Source organism: Lycorma delicatula, chromosome 6 (genome assembly GCF_047948215.1).
Source record: "Lycorma delicatula isolate Av1 chromosome 6, ASM4794821v1, whole genome shotgun sequence".
Lineage (NCBI taxonomy): Eukaryota > Metazoa > Arthropoda > Insecta > Hemiptera > Fulgoridae > Lycorma > Lycorma delicatula.
In genome coordinates this window covers 142,125,960-142,152,901 of record NC_134460.1, presented here as the reverse complement: position 1 = coordinate 142,152,901, position 26,942 = coordinate 142,125,960, and the positions used below count along the sequence as shown (strand labels likewise).

General features: G+C 30.7%; 1 protein-coding gene across 6 annotated transcripts in view; it reads right to left on the bottom strand.

The window, feature by feature from the left end:
• Window positions 1–286: 286 nt before the first annotated feature.
• Ac76E (adenylate cyclase type 2 Ac76E) overlaps window positions 287–26,942 on the bottom strand; it is a 778,210-nt gene continuing 751,554 nt past the window's right edge. For all 6 annotated transcript variants that reach the window (XM_075368679.1, XM_075368681.1, XM_075368680.1 and 3 more), the window contains 3 exons: window positions 16,788–16,905; window positions 1,198–1,322; window positions 287–436 (listed from right to left, as the gene is read on the bottom strand). In XM_075368679.1, coding sequence (XP_075224794.1) covers window positions 308–436; window positions 1,198–1,322; window positions 16,788–16,905 — 372 coding nt within the window. In that variant the 3' untranslated portion in view covers window positions 287–307. The remainder of the gene's footprint in view (window positions 437–1,197; window positions 1,323–16,787; window positions 16,906–26,942) is intronic.

The following is a 26,942-nucleotide window of genomic DNA, read 5'->3' as shown; positions in this document are numbered from 1 at the left end:
TACTAACTACAGTACACCATGCTCATATGTTAACACAGAATACACTTTCTAATTTTTGTTTTCTTTATCATGCAGTCCATGAGAGATTTCAAATAAGATATTTTATTTCATTAAGTAGACCAATATTTCTGACGTTATACACTCACAGATTAATATTATTCTATTTGTTTTTCCACATTATTATAATTTATTAGTTCTTTTTTAATAATAAATTACCATTTATTATTGTAATAATAAATTACAATAATATTATTATTATTATTAATAGTAATAATAAAAGTACTAATAATAAATTCTAGTCCTTCATTTATTTATCATCAAACTGAGTTTTTACAAAATACGTTGTTAATGTTCCTTTTCCTTTAACATATGTGGGTCCTCGGCATTCACATTCATATCCTGCTCCCATAAGGATTTTTGCAGTATCCTCAGTTACCTGATATGAAAATAATAAATAAAATATAATGACAAATAGTACAAACACACACACACACCTTATGACATTTATAAAGTGTAATAGATTTTCGGATTGGACACTGACATAATAATGTTAGGTTTAATATTCGTGCAGGACTCGTAAATGTAAAAAGGATTTTGATTATTAATCTAATAAATAATTCAGTAATGAAATATGTTGAATATAATACGATATGCATATTTTATATGTTGTTTAAATAAAATAGAAAATATTTCTAAAAATCATGACACTTAAAAAACTTCTTGATATATATTGTGGTTTATTTTTAAAGTAATGCATTTTTTTTTTGTGTTACTTAAACTAATAGCCGGACAACAAATGATCTAAAAAAAAAATAAACAGTAAAAGAATTTAATAGCTAAACGCATAATTTTTAATTGAGATTATCTGCATCTTTGTAGATGCAGATATTTTTCCGTCTTTATGGCGGAAAAATTCAGCTAGCCTTCTTTCCTGTAATTATGATGTATCAATTAAAAAACAAATTTGCACTCTTTTTTGCAAATCCTGAACATCGTTCTTGTTTTTTTTCTGTTTTCCTAGGAAAGTTTCACTATATCGAAACAATCTTCACCATTACCCAGTGGTTCTTTCTGACTGAACTAGGGGTTAATATTTAATAGTGGATAGGGAACGAAAATTCATTTTCATAACCGTGTATTATATCATTTTAAATTACATTTTTAATACTATCATTTTTAATATATTTAAAAAATTACCTGAAGACGTCCCATTATACCACAACTGTCCATCCTTGAAGCAACGTTAACTGTATTACCCCAGATATCATACTGTGGTTTTTGTGCTCCAACAACACCTGCTATTACAGGTCCATGGTTTAATCCTTTAACAAAAAATTACTTGATAGGTGCAAGAAAATATAAAAAAATATAAATTGTTGTTTATTATTAATCAAAAGAAAAATCACGATGTGTTTCACAAAATTAAAATTAACTTCACACCGTTCACAATTGTAATCAAATGTAAACTCCATTAACATATCTGTACTGAGTTCAATATAAAAACTATTCTCTTGTAAGCAGATTACCGTAATGTAATGTCGTTGAATATAATTCTTCATTATCCGATACAAATAAGTAGTAATTATAAATGATCTTTTCAATATTATGTTCACATATATACATATGCAGAATGTAGAAAAAAGAATATAAAGCTACTAGTGGACCCGACAGACGTTGTCCTGACGCGGCATTATTCTGTAATAAATGCACACACATAAATATAAGTAACTTAATTAAGTTAAAATTAGCAGGAATGTGTTCTAAATTTCATTAAAATGACTATTAGTGTGATATTATCAGTTTGTGATTGTTGTATTATTGTAATGGGTTTATTGATTAATTATGTGTACAATGGTTAATATTTATTTTCACTAAATATTGAGATGTCAAATGAAAATTGAATTAAAAAATCGAAACGTCGTAAAATTAATAATTAGTGTAATTAATAAATTTTCATCCACATTACTACTAATTTTCACCTAACATCATTCTAAAAAACTACCTCCTATATATTTTTTTTAAATTTAATAATTTTGATGTTTCATAACCATGTAACAGCTTAATTAATCAATTAATAAAAAGATTAAAGCACTGTAAAAAAGCAACGTAGTTAAAATTTTAGTAGAAATTTATATCACTTTCCTCATTCTTTATTTTAACATCTATTTTACCAAATTTTAGATAATTGTAAATTAAAAAAAAATTTAGAAAACTTTTTATAAAATTAATCAGCTAAAACATTATAAATTCAATTTTTTAAATATACTTTAAACTATATTATAAGTAACATATATTTTAATTTTATAAATGTTATAATTTATTTTACAAACTTAAATTTTTATTTTCAAAGAGCCGTTCAATACTTCATAAGTTGCATAGAATCAAATGAGAACTGACAATTTAAATTTGTAGGTTAAGTTGATTGTTATTGAATGCACGTGTATACATCACAAAAATTCATGAAAAATCATGTAAAATACTCATTTCAATACTCCACCTTACAAATCTGCACAATGTACATTTTTTAATTAAACTTTAAAACGTTATTTTAATAAATAATAATACAATATATTATTCTCAATAAGCGCGCAATTCTAGCAGACTCGGCAATACTTCGCTATTGCTAGATCTAAGTATACATAAAGATTAAATGACAACAATTGAAAGTTTCATAAAACCTTAAAAAAACTGAACATTAGCAATTTAACAAAATTTAAACTTTCAGTTTATAAAAGTCAGAATATAAATAAATCCAAATGGCAAAACAACAGCACTAACTATCGGATTTAATTCACACCACTCTCTAATCACAGTATTCGGTGGAAAATAATTTTTTAACGAAACGTGTTATGACTGCAAAATCATTATAATTAATACTGAACATTAAGAAACTTACAACACATTACGGAACCTTATAAAATTTCACCTTTTAACTTTATAAAATTCAGAATGTAAATAAGTCAGAACAGCACCTATTGGATTTAATTCAAACTATTCTCTAAACACAGTAGTCCGTTAAAAATACGAATTTTAATGTAAGAACAACACTAAGCTACGACGCAAGTAACTGATATGTTACTACGTTACTATAAAAAGCAACAACAAAAAATTCCTAGAATCCGATCGCAGCACCAACTACCAGGTTTGACTGATAAACCAAAAATTAAAAAAAAAACTTCTAAAACGCGATCGCAGCTCTGCCTACCAGACCCACACGCTGCCTACCGGACTCAATTGTGAACCTTAACCATTCCAAGATCATCAACACATAAATAAATTTAAAAAAACATTTTCACTTCAATACTGTACCTTACAAATTTGCACAATGTATATTTTTTAATTACACTTTAAAACATTATTTCAATAAATAATAATATAATATTTCTCAATACGCGCACAATTCTAAACGCGATCGCAGTGCTGCCTACTTGTTACTTAATCAGTTGTGATTTTGTTTACATTGGCAACGGCCATACGGGTTCTTTGTGATTGGTTGTTGTGTTTGACAGCGGCCATCTTGCACTGATATGATTGGTTTTCCTTTGTTTACATTTCCATCTGATTTATTAGCCTCTTATTTTTTTAAAAAAACTGTTTTCTCGCGATTTTTTGTAACACAAATTACGAAATATTTTTCTCAATTTGATCGCAACACCAACTATCGGGACAAACTAAAATTAAAATAGAATATTATTGAATATTCAATACTGCGATGGTAGCGCAGTCTGCCGGATCCAATGTAAAACATTTCAAAAACAACAACTACTTATAAATAAAAAATTAATTAAAAAACATTTTCCAGTGGACCAAATTGTGAATCTAAACCATTCTCGAATCCCCTTGAACACACACAAAAAATTTCATCAACATCGGTCCAGCCGTTTAGGAGAAATTCAGTAACATACACACGCACACAAAAAATATATATATAATGATATAACTTTAGAACCTTGAGGAGAACGTAGGAAAGTACATGAAAGGAAAAGGAGGAGTTTTTTACTTTTTTGAAGGCTACATATATTTGTTATCATTATTATTATTTATTTTATTTTATATATTTTTAGAGTAATAAAATGTATTTATAAGAATTTTTTTATGTGTGTTAATCTCTCATTATCCTTGTTGAACCATGAACACCAATAAATTTACTACATATGGATGAAATATATTTCTCTTTTTGACGGAAAAATTCTATTACTGAAGCTGGTGAAGTTCAAAACAATTTATATTGTAAAACAAAACTAAATAGTATTTTACTGGATTATTTCTATATTATTATAAATAAAATCTCGGACAGAACCACTAAAAAAATGAAAAAAATCTAGGTTTCTTTGTTATCTATAAAACTACGTTCCTAAAAAGAATTGTTCATCATCTGCAAGAAATAATATTTACTGTTTACAGAAAATTACTTACGTAGAAGCATATTGCGATAGACTGTATTCTTTATGAAGAGTTGCGTAATCAATTTGATTGATTTGCAATTTTTCTTCGAATGAAAAATTTATTGTAGATCTCTGACAACTTTTCTTTGTAAAATATTATTTTTGCTCTTTTACTACTATGTTTGAAATCTTCTGAAAGAAATGTTTATTTATTTATTGCTCTGTTTATCTGTTTTGCTGTGATATCTGAATATGAATTTTTACCACCAAATGCAGTTATATAAGAATATTATTTGGTGTTTCAAGGCCATCTAACCCATTATCAATTATAACATGGAAGATAACTGCTATTTCTTATGGGAAATGGCACTTCAACAATATTAAACCTGCCATTGTTCTTATTTCTACTTAAAGCTGAAGCCCGTGATGTACTCTGGACATTATCAATATCTTCAAATTCATTTAGATGAGCAACCCTAGAATTTATTTATAGTAGTTAGCTCCTGCCTTAAATTTATTCAAGGGTGATTTCTCTTTCATTCGTTTAAGTTGTATGTTATCTTTATATATTCTGATAAGCTTTATGTATTCCAACCTACATGAGAGGCGTGGTGGGTGATCTGAATTGGAGGTCATATATAAATATTCTATGGAATAATTTATTTTAATCTATGTATAATAATTTCATAAAATAAACATTTTCAAGCTAATTTATGTTTGTTAGTGCGTTTGTTTTCAGAATTTTTTATTACTTCTTATTTTTTAATTTAGTTATTGGCTTATTATCTTTTATTTTGTTGCAAAATTTCTATACAAATTAAATTAAATTATTTTTAAAACATTAAATAACGGTGCAGATAGCCCGATACACTCGAACAATTCATTAAAACATCCTACTTTTGACTATATACGAGGGTTATTTTTTTTCAAGGTCCGATCGGTCACGAAATTAAAACCACAGTGAAAATAAAAAATTTTTTATGTAACAAATACTTGCATAGTTATGCTATTTCTCTACAGAGTCGCCACTCCGATTTAGACATTTGTCGTAGCGTGGTACCAACTTTCCAATACCGTCGTCATAAAACGGAGCCGCCTGTGTTTTCAGCCATGTTTCTACGCTGGTCTACAGCTCGATGTCTGTGCCAAAATGTTGTACTCTTTCATTGTCCAGCGTTTCATGTGAGCCAATAGGTGAAAATCGGATGGAGCCAATTCCGGGCTGTATGGTGGGTCAATAAGAATAAGTGGAGAGGAATGTTGTCTCAAGCACTGTCTTTCTCCATGACAATCCTCGGCCGCACACTGCAGCTGTAACAAAGAAGCTCCTGCAGCGTTTTCGATGGGAAATGTTTGATCACCCAGCATACAGCCCGGTACCACGCTACGAAAAATGTCTAAATCGGAGTGGCGACTATGTAGAGAAATAGCGTAACTATGTAAGTACTTGTTCTAAATAAAAAAATTTTATTTTCACTGTGGTTTTAATTTCGTGACCGAACGGACCATGAAAAAAAAAAACAACCCTCCTAATTCTTATCATTATCAGGCACGAAATTACAACCAATCGTATTCTTTGTTTTTAACCAATCATAAGGTGAGAGTAATTTTTATCATTATCAGACACAGATTCCATCCAGTCATATTTGTTGTTTTTTAACCAATCATAAGGTGAGAGTACGAGGGTTATTTTTTTCAAGGTCCGATCGGTCACGAAATTAAAACCACAGTGAAAATAAAAATTTTTTATTTGGAACAAGTACTTACATAGTTACGCTATTTCCCCACATAGTCGCCACTCCGATTTAGACATTTGTCGTAGCGTGGTACCAACTTTCCTATACCCTCGTCATAGAACGGAGCCGCCTGTGTTTTCAGCGATGTTTCTACTCTAGTCTGCAGTTCGAGGTCTGTGCCAAAATGTTGTCCTCCTAGCCAGCATTTCATGTGAGCAAAGAGGTGAAAATCGGATGGTGCCAATTCCTGGCTGTATGGTGGGTGAATAACAATAAGTGGAGAGGAATATTGTCATCAGGCATTGTCTTTCTCCATGACAATCGTCGGCTGCACACTGCAGCTGTAACACAGAAGCTCCTGCAGGGTTTTCGTTTGGAAATATTTGATCACTCACCATACAGCCCGGACTTGGCTATATCCGATTTTCACCTCTTTGATAACATGAAACGTTGGCTAGGAGGACAACATTTTGGCACAGACATCGAGTTGCAGACCAGCGTAGAAACATGGCTGAAAACGCAGGCGGCTCCGTTCTATGACGAGAGTATTGGAAAGTTGGTACCACGCTACGAAAAATGTCTAAATCGGAGTGGCGACTATGTGGAGAAATAGCATAACTATGTAAGTACTTGTTCCAAATAAAAAAAAAATTATTTTCACTGTGGTTTTAATTTCGTGACCGATCGGACCTTGAAAAAAAAATATCCCTCGTACAACATTCTAAACTACCAAATATATTACAGATCGAATTTATTTAACCGCATAACGGATCTCCTGACTGCTTTAAGGCTAGCGTCATAAACAGAACTCCATATGCAATACCAAAGAGGTAAAATGGATTACTGATTAGAAGATAACTTCTAGAAGCATATTTCCGCGTATTTAGAGAGAGAAATTACTTTATAACTTTATTTAAAATGATAATTTATCGAAAATTATAAAGAGAATGATTAAATAAATAGATTTTGTTAACCTACTTTATATTATTTATTGTGAATGAAATTGTGAAAAAAATATTAATGTATTTTTTTATAATTTTAAAACTACCAATTTAATAGTGGAATTTGGGAATACAAATTTTAGGAAGCGTTTAAAAATTGAATTATATTTTTTAAAACAAATTTTAATCTGTATCAACGTAATAAGATAGCTTTTTTTATTTACGTTATTATAACAATAGTTTTATTAGAATAAAAGAAACATTAATTTACATTAAAAAATAAAACAAATTTACTCATTGAATTGAAAGTAATTGTTTTAAAATGATTTCAAAACAACGTGTTTCATTAAAGGTCCAAAGTAAAGGTGAGATTAAACGTGGAAAATTTGCAGGGCATGTGTAAGTAAATAAAATTACGTGCACAAATAGCGAATGTTGTTTGAATATACGAAGATAGACCAAATGGTTTACATACATAGCTTAAGTTACGATTCAGACGGTATTCAGAATTCAACGTCATTAAAGTAAATGTTACAAAGGAATTTCTATGTCACGAGTTCCTCCTTATCCTTTGGAACGTTATGTATGGTTGAATTTAATACTAATATTGTATTAAGTTGACAGTTATTTGCTGTGTTTGACTCTCATCTGACATTTAAATTAATTTCAATTTAGCTAACCGATTCTGCATTGAAAAATTAATTAATCAAACGACGTTTTATTAAGTTTGTTTTTATATTATTTGTCTAATTTTATTACATGTATTTCTATAGACAAAGATCAACTTAAAACAAATTTATTACATATTAAACAAAAAAAAAAAAACAAATCGAATACAGGTAATATATTTATTTCTAATTTAATATGGTTAATGTCTAATTTATTTACATATAGATTGAATACGTCAATAGGTTCAGAAAAAAATTTAATCAATCGGGGTGAATTGTCTAATCATTCCGATAAATTTGAGTGAAATAAAAGAATTATTGTTAAAGTAAGAAATTAATTTTTTAAAAATAAGCTCGAATCGGAAACTGAATCCTTTAAAACCTTTACACTAGGCGGTATTTCTACCAAGTAATCTTATAAAAAGAATCTATTTGAATTGGTGATGACTTTTTTTTTAAATAACAAGAAAACTAAAATTAAAGGCTGTCATAATTAAAGCAGAAAAACTAAATAAAGGGTGTTCATAAAAGAATGGTGGTATTTCTGTAATTCAGATTAAGCAGTAGGGAAATTTTGAGAAGTTATATTGGTAGCGTTGATTACCTCCAATCCAAAAGTTTAAAACAGCAGTTCAAACAATCACCGCAGTTTTTGTATTGTTGCTGAGGTCTGTTTAGTTCGTTATTAAGCTCACTGTTCAAGAAAAAGCAAAGCGTGCTTTGAGATAGGCTGAATTAAAGTCCGTAATTTTAGTTCTACGTGGATATAAAAAAAAAACTACCACATGAAAATAATATACGACGTTTCTTCAAACGGTTCGAAGAAACTGGCTCTGCATTAATTCAAGGAAAAATCAACTGGTACATCACGAGTATCAGAAAAACTGTCGAACGAATAGGACAATCTTCAATCAGAAGTCCTAACAAATCCATCTCTCGTCGAAGCCTCGAGTTAGATATTCCGAAAACAACAATTCATAAAGTTGTACAAAAGATTGAAATTACACGCATATAAAATACAGCTACTGCAGAAATTGAAACCTGATGATGATGGAAAACGTATCAATTTCGCTGCTGAAATTTTTCCCAAAATTAATGAAAACGAATCATTTTTAAACGATATAAAAAACAAAAAAATATTAAAAAATCAGAAAAAAATGAACGTTAACTGAAAATTATAACTACGGATGAACCTACATTCTATATTAATGGGTGTGTTAACAGACATAATTCACGAATATGAGGATCTGAAAACCCACATGTAATTTTTGAGAACGACATGATACGCCTAAATGTTTGGTGTGGTGTGATGAAAAATCGTGTAATCGGGCCTTTTTTTCTTAGCTGAAAAGACTATTAATGGAAACGTTTATCTCATTATGTTAAACAATTACTGCTTTCCTCAAATAGATGAACTCGAAAACACACAACGAATTCATTCCAACTAAATGTTGCGCTCTAGCACTTTAATACATTCTTCAGCCAGGCTTTGTATGGAAAATTTGGATGTCTATGGATAGGCCGACAACGACCTACACCCTGGCCTCCAAGAAGTCCAGAAGTGAAACTTTGCGATTTTTTCTTGTAGAGATATATAAACAACACTGTTTATTCCCAAAAAATACGCGACCTATGTCACTTAAAGGAAAGAATTAATGAAGCAATTGTAACCATAACAGAAGATATGTTAATTAGGGTATGGGCAGAAACTGAGTATCGATTAGACATTTGCCGAGCGACTAATTATGCAGATATTAAAATTTATTAGTCATGAAAAAAAACTGCTTGAGATGAAAAATTCGATAAATATACATCAACCGTATTTTTATTTATTTATTTTTTTCATTTAATCCACGTACAAAACCCCCACCATTATTTCATGAAGATCCTGTACTCACTGATAATATTTTTCTGGAAGATACAAAAACTGACAAAAAATTAAGAATGTTTTTTAATGGTAACAGATTTATTTTTTGGAAAGAAAAATATCTGATTTGAAAATGATTATGACTAAAATAAACAATGAAATATGGTGAAAATAAATATTGAGGAAATTTAAGATAGAAGAATTTAATATATCAGTAAAAAACACGATTTTTAGGTAAATTTCATTAGAAAGCTACCAATTGTAATTGGTACCATGATTCGACTTCCGGAAAATCTTTACATATCTTCGCGTTTCACATCCCCCAGACCCTAAAACCACCGTCATTCAAAAGTTTACATATACATTCACTTTCTTGTGACACAATAACTGCCGTAATTTTATCTAGGTAAAGTTTTTTGATATCACCAACCATTGGCCCAGAGGGTGGAAAAATGGGATTTTGAAGACAAAAAAATCGTTCCTTAATGGGCACAGTATCGAATAGGTTTAAAGTGGTAGTTAGTTCTCTAAACATTACCTAAAACTTTTGTCTGAAATAACTTTTGATGTGAGCAACCCTTATGGCAAGGGATGACCAAAATGTTGCTAGAATTCTAAGAAGATGAGGCTTGTACGCTAAACATGTGAAACTTTTTTTCACATGCAACCATTGTCCTGTTGAGTAAATTTGAAGTTTTTCTTAACTTTAAGGTGGAAATCTTTTATATCCCCTACTTAGCACCGGTCAAATCTACTTCCGCCGTGCCGAAAGGGATTTTTTTTGGGTACTATAATTATCTTTTTCTTAGAATATTATACATAAATTATCTCTGTTAAGATAGAAATACAAATTTAAGAATAAAGAGCAAATTGTTTTAAATATCTTTAAAAAAAATTACGCTTTATGAAAATGGAAAATGGACAACAGAGAAAAATTTTTGGAAAAATTGTAGAAGCATCTGAAATACCGTGTCGAAGAGAATTTTAAAAATTAAGCTGCATGATTAAATATGAAATGAAGAGAAATTAAAATGAGCTGAATAAAAAATTTGTAGAGTAATCTTTTTAAAAGCAAGAATGGTAGGCCTCACATTTAGGGTTCGGTAAATTAGACGATAAAGAATAATACTTTTTATAGAAGACAAATATTAAAATATATAAAACTGAGTAGTAAATATTTTGACATTAGTTCATTCATTAAGATTGAACAATCTGTAAAAATGTTAATTCGAGACACAAAATTTCTTAGCAGGATTACTTTGGATTACCATCTTTTGGACTAATCATACAAAATTAACCATATAATATTAAGCTGATATGTAATAATATAGAACTGATATTATAAAGTCTGATTCCGGATACAAATTCGGAATCTTTTAATTGAAAGGTTGAGACGATACTACTCTGCTACGGAGTTTGCTTCGTTATTATAAAATAACTTAGTGAGATCGATAGCACAACGTTTTATCACTGTGTTAACGTGCAAATGATTATTCTAAGAACCTTTCAGTTTCGTTTTATTTTATATCGAATTTTGTAACATAAAAACGAAAATATATCCAAATTAAACCGTTTTTCCCTTAAAAATACCTCATTTCTGACATATGCATTACTGTGGAAACATTTTTAATATAGATTAAATGAAACCAAGACCAAATTCGACTAAATTTATTGTTTGATTTTAGTTGCAGTAAGATTCTCAATAAATTCTTAGAAAAAATTTTTCCTTAAACATTTTCTTTTAAATTAGAACTTAATTTACGTATGGATAATTCTTATTATGGATTATGGATCATTTTTAATACTGTATTATTAAAGTAAAGTTGCAATTTCGATCTACTTATAAAATATTTACGTTAAAACCCATTCTCCTGAAATATACTCATAAAAAACACGTACGAGTTGTAAAACGAGTAAAAAAGTTTCCATGCTGGTTAACAAGGATTAAAAATTGCTGTAGAAAAGGATCACGGATGAACTGCTAGTTATTTTAAAGCAGTAAAATAATTGTTCATTCAGTAACCTCCTAGTTTCTAATGAGTAAACCACGACCATGAGTAATGATCATGTCTTCTGTTAGAATATATGAGAAAAGAGAGAGAGCGCATGAAAAAGGAGAATGAAGGGTAAGAGGGAGAGAGAAAGAAGAGAGAGTAGCAGTTTGGAAATGATCTGCAAACCGATGGACAGCGAAAAATTGTATGAGAAATTCCATTAAGACTGTGGTTAAAAAATAAATCCTTTGGAAAAGTAATACATTTTTCAAAGAAAAGAATGTTTCTAAGATTTGTTGCTACTTAATATTATAAGGTATTAGTAGTTTTTATGTATTTTCTGTCTGAGGAAAGAGAAGTTCATATACTCGTATTATTCACATTCTTTATATAAGCATCATAATTAAAAATTAATAAATAAAACATTATAAATATTTATTAACAGCAATATTTTAAGCGAAGTTAATATCGTTTTGTTAGTATAGATACTCTATTAATATTAAATTGTATTAATATTATTTATTTAGTTTGTTAAAAAAAAAACAATCTATTTTTTACGACAGGAAGAGCCAAGTGTAAACAAATTCGATTAAAAAATTCCATCATGTCAACCCTATTCTCAAAACACTTGAAAGTTAAAAACGTTAGTTTCGCAACACCAAGAAAATACATGTTAAACTTTCATTAAAATTATTCAAAATAAATATTTTAATATCTAAGTTTATAATTTATTAGCTTTTCTTTTATTCATTAGTTTCAATAAAGTTGATAAAAACTCTATATTTTATTTCAGTAAATAATTAGGTTGATAGGAACAAAGACAGAGAGTCCGAGCGTGATACTGAAACCAAGGGCTGCAGTTGGGTTACCGCACCTTACCAAGTCCTAATTAATGGGTATCTGGGATGGTGTAGTTTACTGTACCATATAGCTCAAACCACAACCGCTTCCCTGTCATCACAATATACACATCAAAAGCCACCCTTAAACCTACCTCCCATTCTACATTATTTCTTCAACTACCTTAACAATACTGCATCACTAATGGAACAATGCCACATCCAAAGGTAGACCGTACATAAACACCAAGCAAACACGTATAATCACTAACATAAAAACAAATAAACATATACACACACGCGAGCAGAAAAAAATTACTTTGGCGCAAAAAATATTGAATTTTAATTTATGAAGAAGAGAAAATAAGAGAGTAGTAATCATTTATTCAAGCTAAACCTTCCTGTAACTTAAGCTGTAAGCTACAGTTAAGATGTTGGTCTTTTTTTCTCATTTTCTTCTCCCCCGGGCCGGATCCTGCAGTTAAGTATTACACAGCCCAGGAGAGTGGTCCTTTACTCTAACGGACCTCCACGTCTCGGCCCGCCGGTCAAATCTCACTTTGCGCCCGCCTCAAACACCCGGAGTAGGATCCACCAGGCCCGGTTATGCCGTCCTTAGGTCCCTGTTTCGGAAGCCGGGTCTTGGTCTTTATGCCAATGCCTCTACGGGGACACCCCGAGTGGGGCATCCCCGCCGAGACTAGGTCCTTTTCGATCGACAGTCCCCGTATCTCATCGCTACCGCCCACTCGTGCAAGCACGTGCGAACGGCAGCTCCGCAGAGGGCTGTCCTCCATCCTCGAGCTCCCCGATCCTTGGTCTTTTAAAGAATTTACCTGACCCAGTCCTAATCAGTGCATTAATCAAACACTTAAGCCCAAAGTACTCTACTCCGAAAAGGTTGGCATTGATGGAAATCTAATTAAAAGCATTAAACCATTAAACTGGACTTAAAAATAACTCTAAAATTATACTAAAACAACATTTTTAATAACAGCCAATCTGTGACAGCTGCAATCGTTACATATTTGACGAGTTAGATGTTGAGTCTTTAATTCGTCAGTATATAAAACTACATATACTCGTACACAATTCTACATTATCGTTATAAAAGTTAAGAACTTGACTCTTAACAGTACTTTTTACGGTTTCACAAATTTTGTTCTCTGTCCTAACTTCTTTATAAATAAATTTTTTTCTACATAATCTTGAATACAAAAGTGAATGTGTAATTGATAATTGACTGAGAGAAGTGAGAATATTTTAACTCTACCTCTTAGCATTTCTTTTGTTTAACTGTGATTCAGTTGTGGCCAAACGTGTTTTCCAATTTTTATGAAATTTTGTAGTTAGGATTCAAGATATACGCTTTTTCATAAAAATGATCAGTTTCGACATCACTGACCAGTTGTAAAGATGGTTTATTATTACTTTTTATATAAGAGTTGACTGAGGGATGTGATGCTGGGACAGAGAATCTCCCGTTGCCAAACCACCGCTACCAGAGTTAAACGCGTTGTCTTCCTTAGTTCCTGATTACATTACTTATAAGTTTTTTTAATGAAACCATTCTGTTACTATTATAAAACATTTTTGCTTTCCACTTTCACTATTATATCACTTACGTTGGCTCTTACGACGTCTTTAAACATAGTTTGATTGTTTTCAGACTCCTAATTTAAAAAAAAATGAGTAAAGGAAACGTGAAGATATAGCGAAAGTACCTCCTCTATAGTTATACATCAGTTACGTCTGGTGATCTTGAAATCAGTGCATACGAATTGCTAGCTTACTAAAATTACTGACATGGTAAACCTTTCAGAATCAATCAGAATCGAAAATTATATTTGTAGTTTAATTTTCACATTATTTATCCAATTTCGCAACAGAGCTTAACATGTTAAATTCAGTATAAACTGAACGAGGTTTAATTTTTGTATAATATTCCTGAATATTTCTGCGTTGAACACTAGACACTGTTGGGAGAAAATCTACTTTCCTCATAGATAATGGCCCTAAATCACAACTACAAGCCACCTCTACTACTCAACCGGGTACTATGCTGTCGATCTGTCAATCGACTTTACTTGCCACCTTTTCCAGCCAGTCATTCAGATGATGGTCTCTAACTGTGAGAACAGTTACTGAGAGCTATTTATTGCTTATTGTTCTCACTACGTGAGAAAGTAACTGAAACAGATGTATAGACGACCGATAACTAAATTTCAGGCAAGCCAAGATCTTCCCTCCCAGTTTTTAACTTTGAAAACTAGCACAGGAATAATAGTATTTTCATTTTCAAGCCTGAGATCAATTTTAAAATACTCCAGCTATCTTGTATCTGTACTGGTCAGTCCAGTCCAGGAAAGAGTTTACTTGGTATAGAATATATTGGATGTAAGCTTTTGATTTTTTTCAACTTTCATCTGTTCACAGCGAAGTTATATTATTGTTCAATTTTCAGTTGTTTGTTAGTTTTATTTAAAAATGGAAGTAGAAAATTTATTTTAACGTTTCTTTGTTTTTGTCATTGCAAGTATTTATCAGGAAAAACATATTTTTATACATAAATTGAAATTAGAACAAGAATTTATAATTATAATTAGAAATTCTAATTTATGGATAATTTAATCTATGCTGCAATTGTTTATTTATATCGACGTTTACGTAAATTTAAGAACCGTTGTAGCAATCTGAATAAAGATTACATCATTGTATTTTAGGCTAAGTCTATTTTGATAATTCTTTGGAGGAGAAAAATTGCTTGAAGGAGGTATCTGCTATATTTTACAGCGACATTTTCTCATAAAAATATTTTAATTTTGCGACTAAATCACGTTTTGTAAGGTAATTGATTCTAGAAAAATTTTGTAAAATACACTATTTTACTTAATTTTTAGTTTTATGCAATTAACTTGACACAGTGAGGCTCGGTTCATCTGTCACCGGAAGCATCCGAGGTGTAATTATAGTATATGTACACTACAAATAAAGATTTTTGCACACGCTGTAAGCCATCTGACAGCGTCTGCAAGAAAGCTATCTACCAGACTATGGTCTGGTTGAGGTTGAAAATAGCCATTAGGTAATGTAATAGTTACTAAAAAAAAATTAATTAGTAAATAATATAAATGAGTTAATAATTAATTAGTAAAGCAGACAATGAATTTTACTGCAATATTTTATTATATAAAGGCAAAAATTTTTAAAACAACTCGTTTATTGTTCTAATGGATCGATTTTAAATATTTTTGGGTTGCTCGAAAACTTTATTGAATATATTTTAAAGAACTCCATTAAGTACCGTTTTCATAGGAAAGCTGGAAACACCTTTATTATTTATTAAACATTTAAAATATCAAATTAGAAATTTTATTAACCGATTCCCGACCAACAAAACCGGATACATCTAGTTTCAAAACCAAGAATTCGTAAATTTGTCCCAAATTTTTTTAAAAGTTGTCTTGAATTGGTAATGCCAATTACTAACTGTTAGTAGGAATCAACGCCTTTATTTCCTACTTATAAAATTCAATATTCTTCATAAATTCTGAGTATTTACCCTTAATTTAATTAATTAATAACAATTAATTTACTCAATCAATCTTACCTTAGCCAAGATACAACCAACCAAGCTTTTCTTAGCTCAAAAGGTAAGTTGTATTCTCATTTGTTTATTAATCTATTACTACAGAAAAAAAAAATATATATATATGTATAATGATTTTTCATTATATATGATTTGTAAACGAGTGTATAATGTATACTGTACATGCAATAAAAAAATAAAAACAGAAAAATGCTTTTAAATCGGTAACAATAAAAAAAAACTAAAAAATGAAACTATAAAATAAAAAAGTGTAGATACACGCAAACTGTCCCTTTCACAGAGAGGATTAATATCCACGTTAATAATAAATTCCTTAGTACAAATAAAATACCAGAAATTAATTAATTTATAATATTTTAATATAAAATTACTAACTACGTAAAAAATATTTAGTTTTTTAATTTGTCAAAGAAAAATTATTATAATTGTTTATCATTATTAATTAATTTGTTATTTTTTCAGTATTTATTTTTATATTTTTTTCAATAGAATGTTTTTGGACAGTTTATCCAGAAACAGATCATCAAAAACGTTTTGAAGGATATTTTTACTATTAACATTATAGAAAATAAACATAAAATACATTAAATGTAAATATACAAATACATGAAATATATAATAAATTATAACGTAAATAAGGATAAAATAATTAGGTGTAAATATTAATATGAAAATATGCAAAAGTATAGGAGAGAATATAAATTAGAATTTTACGTATGTGTAAATTTGAGATTAATAAACGCTTACCCATACGCAGTTTGAATCGCTGAAAGGATTCTCTGTTGATCTGATCCAAAATTGTCATTAGGGCGACAGCGAATTCCACCAATACCACAATGTCATGTTCCTGTTGTTTACTGGCATCCTGCAAAAAAAAATTTGTTCGATATATTTTATAAAAGGATAAACAATATAAATATGTATGAAAATATAATAAATTCGTGAATGTTTTTGTATGTTAATTGAGTGTACGTGTAAATAGGTAATTGCTATAAACGGCAATGTTATCAGTTAAAATATTTACACAAAAAACATTTTTCGAAACCTGAAATACTTGAAAAATCTCTTTTTGGAAATTAAGAAGTATGGGTAATTAAGTGTATTATATATGTAATATTTACTGAACAACTTTCGTGCCGGAATTTTGAATCGTCTTCGTTTTACACTTGAAAGGTTCTGGATTCGGATCTCGATCAGGATAAAAATTTCCATTCCAACAAAAAATTCATTCCTCATTATATATAATAATAATATTTCCGATCTCCGTGGCGGAGTGATACTCAGCCTTTCATCCGGAAATATGGGTTCCAATCCCGGTCAGTCGTGGAATTTTTCATATGCTAAAAGTTTCCATTCTCAGCGCAAAATGACCAAAGTGTTGATCCCGTCATCTCAAAAAAAAAAATTAAAATTGTCCTGACGTAGATTATTCATGTCCGGAACATACCACTACGTTCCACATCCAGGGCGGTAACAGCTGGTATCTCAGTACAACACAAAAAGCTGGCTAACGGGGCTCCAAGTATTTTTTCGGACATGAAATCATTCTTGACAGTAATGGTCCCGACCTTATTTCAATTTTCAGATCACTACAAAACTGGACTCTTTACTAACCTTCTTGCAGATTACGTATATTATAAAACGATCTTGGATCTGGATAAAGACTGGACTAGAGCTGGCGATGTGACAGCCAGGGTCGATGTGATAGCAGGTGTGTCAGAGACCCTTCCGTTGTCCACATGTTCCCCCCGATGGCAAGCCTGTAATAAGGTGCCCATGTGTCGATGCATGTAAGCTTCGATTAGTAGGGACCTGGAGTCAATGCAAAGACTGTATATCCGCTCTCTGCCAGGACATATGTTGGTTTCACCGGAGTACCGGTTAGCTGGAGCTCTGGAGCGGGCGGGGGTTTTCCCCGGTGGCTATCCTTGCTCTAGAAGGGAAAACTTAACTTGGAACATTTTGAATACTCAATCGTGGAGAGAGTTCACGTCAACAACCTTATCTAGAATCATCAGATTCACCACAAGCAAATCCCAAAAGAAGTACGGTTCAGTGAGAATTAGAAATGAACATATAAGTCCACGGCAACTATTTGTAGGTAGTAGTACACTCAGACATAGTTATCCTCTTATAACAAGAGAGAATTGTAACTTCTCTAAAATGAGCCCATTCTTGATCGCTAGCGAGATTTCCAGGTGCTTTGGTGGACCCGTTAAATTCGCAAAAATTTAATGGTCTGCACGTTGAAACTGTAAACGACGGCCAAATGCAGAAATTCTAATTTTAAAGAATATTACTGTGTTTCGTGCTTGTTTAACAACATAGCATCCTTAATTCATCAAAGTGGTTGTTGATTGTCGGGATCTGCTGAATTGCACAGAAGAAGAACTAGTTGAATAATTGTCAAGTCAAGGTGTGATTGAATGTCGAAGGCTGATCATGAGAAAAAATGGTAATCTTCTGCCCCATTCTTCATACGTTAAACAGGCTGCTGTTCACATAGAATTGACCTTCCTTGCCTGAGAAGGTTACATATTCTAAATGTAAGTTTTTATACTACAACTTATGAATGGCTACAAATGTCAATGTTCTGGACGCACTTTACTCAAACCTGAAAGACAGCTATTCTTTGTGTGTAGTGAAGCAAGTCATGAAAACGAGACGTGCAGAAACCCCTCTGTTCGTGTCAACTGTAAAGGACAACTCAACTGCCTTTCTAGAAACTATCCAGTTTATAAAATGAAACTGCGATTCAGCCCCTGCAAAAGATCAACTATCATAAGGTAAAAGGTGTGGAAAGAATGCAGAAGTCTGAGCCCGGTGTGATGAAGGTCTAGTCTAGTTAAGATTGAGAAGGCTGTAGATTGAGAGACTATTGAACATATCACTATGGAGCTTCTGAAACAAATCACAGCCTCCGAATAGCTATGGTCATAGAGGACTCCAAAAGAGAGGGTGAGCATTTCAGCCGACTCAAAAATTTCAGCGGGAGTGCACCCAGTCTAGACTTGATTGCAGTACTCATTGTTCTACTTGAACCGGAGTCACCCGATACCAGCCGCAGGTGATCCTCTTTACCATCATCGGTGGTATAGGAGATGGATCAAGATTCCATCTCCAAGGGCTCAGAAACCCTGCGTCAATAAACATAATAAACAACCATAATTCTACTGTAGTGTAATTTTACTTTATTAAATTTTTGTATTAATTTATAACAAACGAAAATCCTATATTCTAATCTATATTCAGGTGGTACTTATATTCTGAATCCGGGAAAAAATTTTGATACCGTAAACGCAATCAATCATACGGATAAGGTCAGGGCTACTTTGGTGTTTCGTCGACAGAAGTTGGCAATTTTATGCTATGTTTTTGTAGGTAAGTAAAAATCTACGTTAAATCCCAATTAAATTAAAAGTAAGCGTAAATAAAAGATGTTTATACTGACTGACAAAGGTAGATTTATATAACTTTCTAATAATATACTGCGATCCACCCGCACATAACAATTTATTCTTGGTTCTGTAATAAACATTTAATTTAATTATTTAACATAACGAGAGTTTTTATGGCCTGCTGTTAAATGCTCTATTATTTCATGACGGACCATTATTATGGAGAAGTCACAAACAGGATGTGGAATGGAAACAGTTTACTGATATGTCATTAATTGCGATATTGCAACTGAGATGTAGCGTAACATATCTATTTCTTTTTTTTTTCTTTATAACTTTATATCACCTTGAACTATTTTATGAAATTTGGAATTTATTTATTTCAACTGCCTTTTCAAAATAAGTACAATTTAAATTATAATACAATTTCGCCACGATATTCATGAATACTTCTCCTCAGAAATTAAAAAAAAAAACTGTGTTCATAAGGATGTATTTTTTAATATAAAAAAATAATGTAGATTATTTGTTGAACCCATCTTCAAGAACCACTTCAACCAAACTTACAATGATTTTTTGTATACCACTTCAACCAGCAATCTACAAAATAATTTACAACTATGTTTACTTATTCAGCTTTATTAAAGATATTAACTTAAATTTGACATTATTATTCGTTTACTTTTTTGCAAATGCATAGTCACAACTTAATTTTGTTAGTAATTTTTTTCCGTTTGAAACTTCGTAGAATTAAAAAAAGTAATTTGAAATGCTAATTTATGTTTCTTTTTTATTTAACTTTGTAGGCTTAGGATGGAAATTATAAGCTTATTTTAATGATCATTTAGGGACGAATATATATTAGACTATGTAGGCTTATGTATGCTGGTAGGCCATTTAACGTGACTAATTCCAGTAGCTAATTAGAACAAATTAACCCAGCTAATTAATTATCAATGGAAAACGGCGTTAAAAAGATTACATCATTTCAAAGAGTCAGACAGCCAGTTTTCAAAAATAGTCCGATTTTTAGTACTGTAATAACAATCAGATTGATTATAGTATAATAATTTTATAATTAGTTAACTAAATGGATAATTTGAGAAAAAATAAATACATTAACAAAATATAAGAAATTTAAAATAAAATGAAATGAATAAAATACGTACTTAAAAAATTGAATTTTTTTATAAAAGATTACAATATTAAAAAATTATATTGTGTTAACTCAATAAACAAACGTATTTATGTAAAAAGTATTAAAAAAATAAAGAAAGTGTTATGTCTATAAGATAGGGCGGGTAAGTGCCCTATCGTACTCTTACTTGATATACAAAAAGCTATGTCATTAGAAAGGTGCTCTGATTCCATAGTTATGAAATAGAGAACAATATTTAAATTTTAATTTAGTAATTAATGTAAAGTGTAATAGCAAGATAAAACTGAGCAATAAAAAACTGAAATCATTCATTCATGGCTATCATTCATTAGCCAAAACTATATAAATATTATAAAACATTTTATCTCTAATAATGAACAGTAAAAATTTATACGCACCTTTCCTTGATCCTTTGCCAAAAAAAGAAAGAAAAATATTATTTTTAGCCATAAAAATAAGTAAATAAATAAAACATTTCTAATTTAGTACTAAATGCAGAAAATATTTCCTTCATTATATAGGAAATTTATGAGTCCGTAATAAGTAAAGAATACTTACTCGGGAAATATAACACACACACACACACCCTAAGGTTTTGTAGATAGAGTACATGAATACTGCGAAAAATTACGACACTTTTTTTCTTATAAAATTTAGTAAATGAAAAATACGATTCATAACATTTCATAATATCAACCAATCTGAACAATGAATACATTAAGCCAATTTGCAACTATGATAATTGGGTCAGTCAAAGCTGTGATTGATTCTAAGCAATAGAAACATACAGAAATTCAACCGATCACAATACTTACTATCCTCACCAATCACACGAATAAAGACAATGGACTAATACTAATACACCATATTCAGGCCAATCGTAGCGTGTAATTAAGTTGGTAAATCGCAGTATTGAACTGTGTTTTTTATGGCTTATATACCCACTTAAAAATGGTGTATAGGTAAAACCTACACATCCACTTAACTATACACGTTTATTGCGTAAAAACGCAGCACTCAATAGTGGTACACCACACACACGCACGCGCGCGTACGCACACACACACACATACATACAGAGAAAGAGAGAGAGAATCATTTTATGTATATATGTATATATATATATATATATATATATTAAATACATTATATGTATATAATTGTATTGCCAATTATTAAATCATGTAACCATAATATATTATAAAATTTTAGATATTTTTATTTAGCCATTACTAAAAAAAATCGTGTGTTACTAATATTATTAATTTAATTAATAAATTAATTAATATTTTATATTATTAACAAATTAAAAAAATAAATTATAAATTCGTTGTAAAATCTTCTAAACATAAAAAAATATGTTTAGTAAAATTTTCTAAAAATTCTTTTGTTTAATCCATTCAAGATATGATTAAGAATTCCAAAATTATGGAACTGGAAGCAGATCAGCTGTGAATGCGTTCGCTCGTGTTTTTCTCATGCTCCGTATTTTGAAGATTTTACTAGGGTTTTGTGTTGTTATTTAGTTGTTTTTCTGTTGTTTACTGTTGTTTTCTACTATATTTTTCGTTGTTTATTGTTTACTGGTGTTTACCTTCCGTAACCAAGTAATATTTGCTAGGTTACGCAGTACTGATTAAATCAAAAGACAGTTTAGATCTACGTTTACCTTCGGCTTATAAGGTAGACCATATAGTTTAATAAGTAGGCCATATAATTTAATTTAAATTATTTATTTAATTTTTTTATAACTTGTATATATTACTTGATATATATTTGGATTATAATTAATTAATATGGCAGATCCAAGCAGACTTGAGGGCGACGTCCTGATCTATGAGGAGGGATTTTCTTCTGTTACGGGTCGGAGATCTTGCTGGTGAGGAGGGTCTGGGGTCACCGTACAGGAAGTTCTGTTTGACATTAGTGTTGGTGAGAGTATTGAAGAGATTGTTATGGCGGAGATTCGGCGTACTCTCGGTCACTACTGACGTCCTGTCAATGCGGCCGGCTTACGGCTCCACTCAGGTGGCAGTGCCACCAATCCTGGCGGACAAATTACAGTCTGATGGGCGAGTTCGGATTGGGTGGGTGGCCTGTCTTGTGTGCGGCGTACATCCAACGACCTTTGCTTCAAATATTGGAATTCCGGTCACAGGACCAAGTTCTGTTCTGGCGCAGATAGAAGCGGCCACTGTTTTACATGTGGTAAGGCTGGCCATTTACGCAAGGACTGTCAGGACCCTAGGTGCTTGTCGTGCAAGTCACATGGTCATGCGCTCGGGGGTCGAGGATGTAACATGGCTCTATCCAAATCTGGAACTGCTTCTTCGTAGGATCATCATGGTATCTCTGAGGGGGAGCCCGTCTGGGAGGGAGTGGGAGGCCTCGGTCTCCCGTTTACGACGATCGGGTTGGGACTCCTTTACTGTACCGTTGCCGTTGGGGAAAAAGTATGACCTAGTTCTGGTGGGGGATCCTTTTGGGAGTTCCCCATTAGAGGCCCGGTGGGGGATCCTTTTAGGTCCCCTCATTAGAGGCATGGCGCCTAAAAGACCGAGTCCTGGCTATCTGGCGAGAACTTTGTTCCCGACGAGGTAGGTAGAGGCTATTAGTTGCGAATTCGGCTCCGGGGACTGGAAAAAATATTATGAAATTAATTTAAGATGACGATTTGAATACATCGGTATCATATTTGTGACATTAATGGGATTCAAAAAGAAGACGTTAAGGATAAAAGGAAAGCTAATCTTTTTGTTACGTATCAAAAATCTGATTTATTAATAATATATGTTTTACAGAATTCATTCTAAACTTGCATTTGAATTATGATAAAATATAAATAAATTAAAATTAATTTTATATAAAAAAAATTCACTATTCAAAACTCGGTGGTATTATACAAGACAAGTGAAAGAAAATAATTTATTAAGCAAGCTAACATACGAACTGTTCTGAAAACCCTAAAACTGGAAATTCATCCAAACTTAATGTATTAAATAATTATATTTCTATATAATTTTGTAAGGGAGAAAACGTACCACTCGTTATGAACGAAATAATTAAAACGAGATTTTTGATGTTGAAAAATGCATAAACATTCCGGTTAAAGAAGGGACGTGAGGTTTATTGATAAATAATTTGTAGCTTTCGTGCGAAATAATATTTTCTACTCAGGTCTGCTTGGATTATTGTTACGGTTATGGTTGCAATTTCTACTGCATATGAAATATATTTGCTAATATTTTGGATACACAAGGTTTTAAGCAACCAATATAATGCTGTAAGCGAATTATGCAATATATTAAAATAGAAATAAATTAGAAAAATAAGGAAGTATTACACTTAAAAATTAAAAAAAAACGTTTTGTGACTACATAAAAATTTCACTAGTTTAAACTGAGAATGTCTATAAATATAATTTGTATTTGAATTAAAAACGAAATTATAGTATTTAATGTTTAAAGTGACTCTTTCATTGCTATCTTTTTAATAGTTCAGTAAAAAAATGGGGCAGGCATTTTCCTTCTCGCTTTCACGAAAAACCCCTGCATATATTGAAAGCACGAGATTAACGGTTAACGCTGCCGCTTTGTTAAGAGTTCAAGCCGTAAGTAGAATGAATCATATTTCAGTCAAATATTTAGTTTCGTTATGTTTGATAATTTAGTCCTTGTTTAAATTAGTGGAATTAGTATTAATAGAGTGTTAATGAACACAAAGTTGAACATTCCGTCTGTTAATTTATTTAAAAACTTTCACACTACTTCAATCGTTCAATTCTTTAAAAGTAACAACGATTTTCTGGTAGAATAATTTTAAAACTTTTAATTCAAACAACGCATGAATGTTAACTAAACGAGCAAACAGGACAAAACTTTTCTATTTGATTAAATATTATGTTACGTGAGTTAAAGGATAGATATATTTTATTAAGTATACAAATAAATTTAAACCCTTCAGGTTTACGCTTGTTGATCGCCTTCACGTTTCACAGACAGATTATTTGAAGATTTTTTTTATCTAAATATGCAGAAAGATTTTTTTTATCCACGATTTTGAATCCTTTCTTACGCTGTTTCTGTAAATCCGTAACAAGATTGTTTAAATATTTATTTTGAAATATTAACTTCATAACAGTGATTTAAACCCATCTGCCATTTTTTAAATTTAAAATTTTTGTATGATTCCATTTAATTTAAATCTTTAGTCTAGTAAAAGTACTGAGTTTGTCGTAAGAACTGAGATCTCAATGATGCAGTCAATTTTTGGGTTTTTTTTTTTAGTGGTTAGGCATGAGGGTGTGTTATTTAGGACAAAATTATTTTCAGCCATGAAGATAAACTTTAATGTCAAGAAAAAAGTTTCGAGAAAAAATGTAAATCAAAGTTATATGAAGGAGGCGCGAGCATGTAGCTGATTGGTGTAGTGGTTTGAGTAACTGCCTTAGATTCTTCTTTGGGAGTGTTTTCTGAGCAATGTCTTATGAATTTGAGTTCTATGATTTAATAATTAATTTGAGTCTTATGAATTGAGTGAAGTGTCTTATGAATGTGACTGTCTTATGAATTCGGGCGAATTTGGCCCGAATCTCAAAGGGGAAAAGCAACCGACTTATCCCTTTTGTAAAGAAAAAAATATTATCAAATTTCTTTCAAATATAAAAATAAATACATTTTTCATAAATATACAAGAAAATCTAGTTGCCCGAAAAGTTCAGGCAACGTTAAACCACATCCTCGTCACATTTACCATGTAATAATAACATTAAAAAAAAATTTGATAATTAAAAATTATTTTTATATTTAATTTATCATAGATACTCGTATTTCATAACGAAGCCAATACTGTTTTACACTACGTTTGTTTGAAATGGAAGTCGCGAAGATATCACATCTTTAATAAAAGGCATAACAAAAATAAATATATAAAATTTCTAGAAATACAAAGGCTCATTTAAAAAATTATGATGAATAGTTGTTAAACAAATTTTAAATAATCTTTTTGTGTCTTTAGAATCAGAGCTATAAAAAGCATGCTCTTATGTATTTATGTCATGTATTTATCTGAACAATATCTCTTATAAGGTGTCTGAAGAGGAATTAACAAATGTATAATAAAAATAGACATAATTTTAATGTAGGCTAATTCAGAGAAATAAATTATTAATAATTATTAAATAAATTATCCGCTAATTAAACTACATACAAATATTAATCAGATTTTCATCTCAAACACACACACACACACACACTAAATTTTATTTTCGGTATTTTTTGTAAAAAAATATTCTGGATTATTACTTTACCAGAAATATAGTAGAGATATTTAATTAATGAATTTTATTGATGATCTAATTGCATTTACGAAGAAATAATTCAAGTACGTAAAAATAAAAACACCATACTAAGCTCATTTACACAAGTACTACTCTGATGTTTACGATAAAAGTCCAGGCACGTAACTTAAGTAAAATCAATAAAAAATGTGATTTAGCTAACATCATAGCCCAAGTTAGGTTAGATTTATTTTTTTTTAGAGAATTCCATTACATCAACCGTACATGAAATTATTTTGATTAATCTTTTCATTATTTCGTTCAAAACAACAGTGGGGAAATCCAAAAAAAAGTAAAATATTAATAACAACAAAGATAAATTAAAGGAAGTTTTTTAAAAACATCTCCACTGATAGTAAAAATGAGTGGTTTACATTTAAAAGGACCTAAGGATTAAATATACTGTTCCACTCTTAAACTGCTGTGCATTAACAATACTAAAAAAATGAATTTTTGGTAAGATATTTAATTTACATCTTAATTCATTTCATCGACTTTTCATACACGAAGGTTTTTCAATAGTTAATTAATTATTGGTCCATAATGCAAGTAGAAATAATAAATCCATCTATATATTAAAAAATTTGGTAAAAAAAAAAAAATAGTTCGTCTGTAGTTATTCAGTAACTAATTTAGTTACAGATTTTGTTGGGGGTCTTAAAACCCTCATTACATCAGGCGGCCACAGTTAACCATAATGCACCGACTACGCTCACTGAATTATGAAAGGAGTATTAAGAAAACATAGCTTTTCTCATCCTCAAAGCCTTACCTCAATGGCATTTAAATCGAGATATCTCAACAACTAATTATGTTCAGAATTCGTTTCGGTCTTAAAATACTGAACACGTGAAGCCCCATCAAATGAGCCCACACCGACTTCTATCATTCAATTCCTAAAAAGGTTTTGAAAACGTTAATTAAATTAACCAATAAGAAAGCACGTATATATGCTCTCTTGACTGATTCAACGGACTGAGAAATGACATGGCAATTGTATCATTTTA